The 8,178-nt window shown below is 42.4% G+C and overlaps 1 protein-coding gene across 2 annotated transcripts in view; it reads left to right on the top strand.

Annotated features, from left to right (window-relative positions):
• dscaml1 (Down syndrome cell adhesion molecule like 1) overlaps positions 1 to 8,178 on the top strand; it is a 56,117-nt gene that overhangs the window by 34,037 nt on the left and 13,902 nt on the right. Inside the window, exons 8-18 of one of the 2 annotated variants that reach the window (XM_010781536.1) lie at positions 821 to 1,093; positions 2,362 to 2,646; positions 2,804 to 2,923; positions 3,008 to 3,184; positions 3,711 to 3,910; positions 4,640 to 4,736; positions 4,875 to 5,003; positions 5,087 to 5,254; positions 5,379 to 5,449; positions 6,187 to 6,427; positions 7,622 to 7,807. In XM_010781536.1, the coding sequence (XP_010779838.1) occupies positions 821 to 1,093; positions 2,362 to 2,646; positions 2,804 to 2,923; positions 3,008 to 3,184; positions 3,711 to 3,910; positions 4,640 to 4,736; positions 4,875 to 5,003; positions 5,087 to 5,254; positions 5,379 to 5,449; positions 6,187 to 6,427; positions 7,622 to 7,807 (1,947 nt within the window). The remainder of the gene's footprint in view (positions 1 to 820; positions 1,094 to 2,361; positions 2,647 to 2,803; positions 2,924 to 3,007; positions 3,185 to 3,710; positions 3,911 to 4,639; positions 4,737 to 4,874; positions 5,004 to 5,086; positions 5,255 to 5,378; positions 5,450 to 6,186; positions 6,428 to 7,621; positions 7,808 to 8,178) is intronic. The other variant, XM_010781542.1, reaches the window with a different exon arrangement.

Genomic DNA, 8,178 nt, shown 5'->3' on the forward strand with positions numbered 1-8,178 from the left:
ATCTATCTACAGATCTATCAATCTATCTATCAATCTATCTATCAATCTATCAACCTATCAATCTATCTATCTATCTATCTATATCTATCTATCAATCTATCTATCTACAGATCTATCTATCAATCTATCAGACTATCTATCGATCTATCTATCAATAATATCTATCTATCTATATCTATCAATCAATCTATCTATCTATATCTATCTATATCTATCTATCTATATCTATCTATCTATCTATGTATCTACAGATCTATCAATCCATCTATCTATCTATCTATCAATCTATCAGACTATCTATCTATCTATCAATCTATCTATCTATCTATCTATATTTATCAGACTATCTATCTATCTATATCTATCTATCTATATCTATCTATATCTATCTATATATCAATCTATCAATCTATCTATCTATCTATATCTATCTATCTATATCTATCTATCTATGTATCTACATATCTATCAATCCATCTATCTATCTATCTATCTATCTATCTATCTTTCTATCTAGATGAGGGTCAGATAGAAAAATACACAGAATTACTTGGCTACACAGACTATTTAATTAGAATACAATCAACAAATATCCTCAATCCGACTTTAGTAAAGGGAGCATAACTAACCTCCCTCTCCACCTGTCAACTTGCCCCAATCACTCTATCCCTCAAACTTTATCTCCTCACCTCCTTTCGTCTCCGTGGCTGCTCCCTGACTATGCCATGGCCTCCCTCACCTCATCTGCCCCTCTCCCCGACCTCTGCCTCTCTCTCTGTCTCCTCCCTCCATCCCCTCCCTCTCTTCCCTGTGTCTCCAGGTCCACCCCGAATCAGACCCATGCGGGACATCACCGCTGTGGCGGGCAGGAACACCTACATAACGTGCCGGGTGATTGGCTACCCGTATTACTCAATCAAGTGGCTGAAGGAAGGCATGCAGCTGCCCGATAATCATCGTCAAGTGGTGTTTGAGAACGGCACGCTGAGGCTGACGGACGTGCAGAAGGGCGCGGACGAGGGCACCTACTTGTGTAGCGTTCTGATCCAGCCCCAGGTGTCAATCAACCAGACCGTTCACGTCACTGTCAAAGGTAAGAAGAGAAGAATGGACTCAAAGGGATAAAAAACGCACAGGGCAATGTTTTCCGGTCAAATACACCCAATCAGTCCAGATAGAGTGACCCACCAAGGACTTCTTGCTAGGGATTGACTGTAGCTTTGGCCTCTTTCCCCAAAAGAGGTCATCTTGCTTGTTGTGGGCATCACTGTATACAAAATATCCCTAAAAACAGTAGTGAGGAATAAGCCTGTCACAATCACTTTTACCTTATCAAATTATTGTACTATTTATATACAGTATGTATATGCACAACCTCAGAGCATTTTTACTTGCCTTGATATTCCCCATATGGTTACATGCATGTTTGTTACATAAGAATGTCAACACAATGCTAGCCAACATGATGGCAGAATAAACAGCAGGCTTTACCCTACCATCTAGACCATTCAATACAGACATCGCCCCCTTAGTAAGATAGTCCATTTTATTCACAGTTTCTCGCTGTTTAGTTTTATTCAATTGTTACCTTATACAGTAAGAATATGTTTAGTGTTTAGTACTTGCATTTTTTTGCTATTATTTTATCAATATGTCAGTTGCATTAAATAGTCTTAAAACAACTCATATTGTTATCGCAGTTAGGTCTGTGTAATTATCGTGACAGACCCAGTGAGAATGAAATCAAAGCCAACACAGTAAACATTAGTTCTCTGCCTTTCCTTTTACAAATAATAAAAACAGACTGGTCTGGTGCAGTTTCCAGATGTTAGATATAGAGATTTCTGGATATCAGAGTACTTAAACCCTGCCACCATGATACAGCAGTGTTCAAAGTTGTTTACAGAGGTAGATGGTGTTTAGGACAGATTTATGTCTCGGTGTGAGCCTGCATTTTGTTTAGTCGGCGAGCGGGTGATGATGGTAGCGGGGCAGCTGCCGAGGTGTGTAAGTGTGTGTGCATGTGCCTGCGTGTGAGTGTGTCTCTGATTTAATTAGATGAATAATAATGAAGCCTAGATTAAATCCCCCAGATGTCTCAGCTGTAGTACCCCCACCCCAACCTCCATTACTATGGCAACGGGATGACTTCCTCCTGCCAATTGGACTCTAACCAGAGCAGCTATTATGGGCTTCAGGAGCTGGGGGCTGAAGAGCAGTGGGGGGGAGAGGAAGAGGGGCCCACTGGCCAATGACCTTCCCTCTCTCTCAGCATTGCTCCAGATGGCCACACTGCCACTCTTCCTCGTCTATCGCTACCTTCATCTCGCTGACTCTCCGCACTCTTCCTCTCTCCCTCAGTGCCGCCGCTCATCCAGCCCTTCGACATCCCCTCTACCTCAGTGGGGAAGCTCATGTACATCGCCTGTGTGGTGTCATCTGGGGACATGCCCATACGCATCACCTGGCACAAAGACGGCCAGCTCATCGTGCCAGGCTCCGCCTCTGGCGTCGCTATAGAGACCAAAGAGTTCATGAGCTCCCTGCAAATATCCAAGGTGACACTGAAGCACAACGGAAACTACACCTGCATCGCCAGCAACGCCGCCGCCACCGTCAGCTGGGAGAGGCAGCTGATAGTAACTGGTGAGGGATTGAGCAAGGAGAGAATGATGATGAATTAGGTCAGATCAGATATCTAATGTGCACTGGAAGCTTAGAACTGTCACATCAACACTTACATGTTCTACCTTTTTACTGTAAGACCTTCCATTGAGGTTAATCTCATCTTTTTGTTTCTCAGTGCCTCCACGCTTCACGGTGCAGCCCAACAATCAAGACTGCATCTACGGCAAAGCTGGAGTTCTCAACTGCTCTGTGGAGGGTTACCCACCTCCAAAAGTCATGTGGAAGCATGCAAAAGGTAACATCATCACTGCCTCCAACATAACAGAAACAGAAAACAAGAAAATAACCAGCACTAACACGCGTGTTCTTTGTGGTGCAGGTGTAGGAAACCCTCAGCAGTACCACCCAGTCCCTCTCACTGGCCGTATCCAGATCATGTCAAACGGCTCTCTGCTCATCCGACACGTGCTGGAGGACGACCGAGGCTACTACCTCTGCCAAGCCTCTAACGGCGTGGGCTCAGACATCAGTAAGAGCATGATCCTCACCGTCAAAAGTAAGGGCCAATATACTCTCTTTCACTTTCATAACCACATCTCCTGGATTGCACATATACTGTACACAGAGACAAGGTTTAACTTTTTGGAGGGAAGGATGCACTTTTGCCCCAGGCTAGTGTGGCCTGCACTGAACCTCACTAAACCCTGTCTCCGTCCTGCGCATCACTAACTGAGGGTATCTTTGCTATCGATTGATGTGTTCCGGCTGCCGGTCTGTGTGCTTCTCAATGTTTTTTGGTGGGGAAAGGGGCTGATGAATTAGTGATGAAAACAAAACCGCAGGAACCCCTTCAATCAATAATCTATGTCTGCGGAAAGGAGAAGAGTAGAAGGAGAAGGCAGGGAGACAGCGAGCAGGGCTTGAAGCGTGAAATGAAAATGGGGAAAGCAGCGCAGAAATAGAGATGTCTATACATCTGTAATATATCCTCGCTTTCCAATACCACATCCCCGTGTTTCCTCGTCTCATTACTCCATATAATACCATCCGTCACACTGACATACGTGTGCCATTCTGCTCAGTTCCCGCCATGATCACCAGCCACCCCAACACCACAATGGCGAGGAAGGGCCAAACCAAGGAGCTGAACTGCACGGCGCGCGGAGAGCAACCCATAATCATCCGCTGGGAGAGAGGGGACACAGTCATCGACGCCGAGAGAAACCCCCGCTATTCCATAACCATCAACAAGAAGGGGGACGAAGTCATCTCCACGCTTAAGGTGAACAGACAGTGAACACAACACAGAGAAGACCCTGAACTCAGCTTATTGTAATCACAACATCAGTTGTTGTTCAAAAACAATTAAATGATCATTAATAATGATTACTCTCGCTATAAATACTATTATTTTAACTTTGTATTGTTGCACACATTATAAAAAGGTAATAGCCACATTACGTTTTTGTTAGTTATTACCAAATGATTTGTATATTGACCAGATATTTGACACGCTTTGTTAATGGTTCATAATTGGGTTGTTAACCGTTCATAAACATGATTTGAATGGCTTATCTAAAGCTGCAACTGATGATTATAATACCTTTGAAAATGGTTAATAAATACTATGTAATCCATGTTTAAAAAGTTATTTAGGTTTATAAATGGCTTCTGGTCCATGGTTTAACAATATCTTAAAGGTGTACACATTTTACAAAAAAAAAAAAGAATTACAAATGAATAATACGTTTTACAAATAAACTGTAAATAAGCTAATGTAAACTAATGTTATTAAAATAATGATTGCCACACATCAGCTATGATACAGTATATCATTTATGTTATATTACACAAATGTACAATAAAGTTGAAATAACTATAAATGCACCATTCATTAATAGTGGTTATTCTCAACTCCTAACTTTGGGGAAAATGTGCAGAATTTACCATTATGGTTGGATGATCGATCTGGCACATTGTAACGTTTTTCTGTTTGTGTTGATGCTCACAGCTGAACCCGGCCGAGCGAGGGGATTCTGTCTTCTTCTCCTGCCACGCCATCAACTCCTATGGAGAGGGTCGAGGGCTCATCCAACTCACTGTGCAAGGTATTTCCACCACATACTCGCCTGAAGACGTACTGAACATTAGGCTTTATAACGCAGTTCATGTATAACATTTTGGAATCAGATCTCCAGTGAAATTCTGCAGGTGAAGAGCGCTCACCTCCTCTGTCTCTCACACAGAACCACCAGACCCCCCTGAACTGGAGGTGAGGGAGGTGAAGGACAGGAGCATGAACCTGCGCTGGATCCAAAGGTTCGATGGAAACAGTATCATCACCAGCTATGACATCGAGTACAAGAACAAGTCAGGTTGGTATTCCTAATTCAAATTGTTTGTCAAATGTCTTTAAGATACATTTGCTTACATCTCAAATCTTGTTTGTATTTCATAGACACCTGGGATCACATGTACACAACCAGGAACATCTCCCCCACCAACAACCAGGCCAACATCGTGGAGTTGCATCCGGCCTGCGTTTACAGCATCCGCATGTACTCCTACAACAAGATAGGCCGCAGCCTCCCCAGCAAAGAGCTCACCATCAGTACCGAGGAAGCACGTGAGTGATTGTTTTCGTTCTCTAGAAATAACTCTTTCTCTATGTGTGCCTAACATTTATTTCTGTATGAAGGAGCGATAGGAATATTCATAGTAACACTTTATTTGACATCTTCCATTAACAGCTCCTGATGGGCCGCCGATGGAAGTCATCCTCACACCGATGACATCTCAGAGCATACGTGTTACATGGAGGGTAAAGTCACTGCTATACATGTTATTATACACAGAGAGCCCATACACCTGTCTGCACCTCACTTCATTTAAATGTTAACCCTTGTGCCTTCTGATTTGTAAAGGGTTTTTCTTTGTTCAACCTCAGCTCCTTTAATAGGTCAATTATAAACTGAGTGAATAAAAAGCAAACACTCTTAAGTGTTAACAAGAACCCCTTAAGAAGCCCATAGCATATTGTTGTATCAGACTTTCTATCTAGAACTTTGATTTCAAAATTTTACTTTTTACTATTTTGCACCAGATTATGCAATTTTTCTCATGTTTGAAAAGTGCAAGCCATTTTCCTCGTTTTCTATAATAATGATAATAATATTTGATATATCTCATACTTTGAACAAATACAAAATCCCCCCAGCATTTAGTATACTGACTTAATTCGTTTTTCATTTATTTAGTTTGCCTTGTTTTATTTTTTATAATAAAAAACTAGTGGCATTACGTGAACAAACAGACAATAATGACCAGGACTGAACTTGGTGAAAAGATTTAACTCAAGGAAAGTGAAAAAATATATTTAAATCATAGGATATAATTGTTTTCATGCTGACAATTGTACTATTTTAAGACATCAGAACATGTTTTTATGTGTGCTGTTAACACTGGACATCTTACACTCACCATTTGAATGCAGCAAATCAGGGTCATAGTTTGACCTGCACTTCATTGTTAACTATTCTATTACTACGTTTGTTCCAGGCTCCGAAGAAGGAGTTGCAGAACGGGGTGATCCGAGGCTACCAGATCGGTTACAGAGAGAACGGTCCGGGCAGCAACGGCCAGTACAGCATCGTGGAGATGAAAGCTACGGGGGACAGTGAAGTGTACACCTTGGACAACCTGAAGAAGTATGCCCAGTACGGGGTAGTGGTCCAGGCCTTCAACAGGGCCGGGACAGGTCCATCCAGTACTGAGATCAACGCCACCACGCTGGAAGATGGTAAGAGGAGGGAGAAGGATGGGAACAAACTACAGCAGATAGAAAGAAGAAGCTAAATTAGACACGACACGAGAGAAAGTGGAAGTGTGTGAGGGTAAAACGCCTCAAATATTAATTTGTCAAAAAGAATGGAAAACAAAGTCAAATGGAGCAACAGGATGACAGACAAATATGATATAAATTGAAATCACTGAAAAAGGGAAAGGTAAAACTGAATTTGCAGCACATCCCCCATTCTCCCTTTGTCTTTAATTAGCACCCTCATTAGGCTGGTAGAGAGCGAGAGAGGAATCAGGAACCCCATTTCTCTCTAAATGTCTGCCCACTCTGCCTCTCTCCTTCTTCCTCCTCATCCTCCCTCTGTCTATTTCACATCTTTTGATTTTATATATTTTTCAAACACTGCAGATAGAAATATATGTACCACTTCCTGTCTGTGTGGACAGTAATGATACACACAGTAATAATAATAATAATAATAGTGTCAGTGATTTTAGACGAACATAGGTTTCCTTCAGATTGTATCCTCCACCTCTCAGCTCACCCTCATCTGCATTTAACCCCTTAAGGTGTGACTGTTTTTCTTTTCACGTACATTGCTGTCTCTCTTCCTCCCCTTCTCCGACCCCCTCCTCTCTGTGCTCTAAAAGCTAGCGCTGAACAAGGAGCCATTGAGATCTAATTTGAGCTTATTTGACTGATTTGTTTCAGCAGAGATTGCCTGTGGGTTGTTGGTGTTGAGTAGTCATTCATTATATGTGCTTCAGCCGCCATGCTGGATCAGTCAGTTCTTCTTAGCAACAGCAAGGATATTTTAGTACAAATAAGTAGAAACAAGTAGAAATGGTTAAAACAGACTCACAACTGTTTTGTATCTGGACTATCTGTCAAATCAGTGTCAAATCTATCTGTCATTGAGGTATAAGTGTTATCCAGAATTTCACACAAATGTTGCCATAAGGTCTGTGTGTGTGAACAAGTTTAAATAAAAAGAAGCTGTAATATTGTATGACTGAAAAATGTGGGAATTCCATTGTTGTTACAACCACAACAACTGATGCATTACATTACTTTAGCACTTTCCGGACATAAATTGCTACAAATGTGAACTATTAATAATGAAATAGGGAAGAAAATAAAATGTCATGTACTTTTAAACCCTGTATCTCTAACCCTCTCTCCCTTTCTCTCCAGTTCCCAGCGAGCCTCCTCAGAACGTGCGAGCCATCTCCGTGACGTCGGACGAGGCGGTGATCACGTGGTCAGAGCCTCCACGGCTGACGCTGCACGGTGTGCTGAAAGGCTACCGCGTTGTGTTTTGGTCCCTCTTCCCCGACGGAGGTGGGTGCTGTGGGGGCCAGGCCCAGTGGCCATTGCAGAGTAATTATCACCTATCTCATTCTAAATGTCACCAAAAATAAAAACCCCACCCTCCCACCCACCTGCCTCTGTGTCAGTGTCGTGAGTCACAACGTGGTAATGTGTATCCACACCTTCCGCATAAAGCACTTCCTGGTCCTGCGTGTCGTTGAGTTTATTCCCAATTGTTTCAGTCCCAGTGGTTTTTAGCATCATCCATATGAAAGGGATGAGATTTCAGTTACAGTAGTGTGTGTGTGTGTGTGTGTGTGTGTGTGTGTGTGTGTGTGTGTGTGTGTGTGTGTGTGTGTGTGTGTGTGTGTGTGCTCACTGTAAACTGGATCTGACAGCCTCCCATGATGTAATCCAGGAAGGAGTGCATCTTGATGATC

This window comes from Notothenia coriiceps, unplaced genomic scaffold, assembly GCF_000735185.1.
Source record: "Notothenia coriiceps isolate Sejong01 unplaced genomic scaffold, NC01 NC01_scaffold00000493, whole genome shotgun sequence".
Lineage (NCBI taxonomy): Eukaryota > Metazoa > Chordata > Actinopteri > Perciformes > Nototheniidae > Notothenia > Notothenia coriiceps.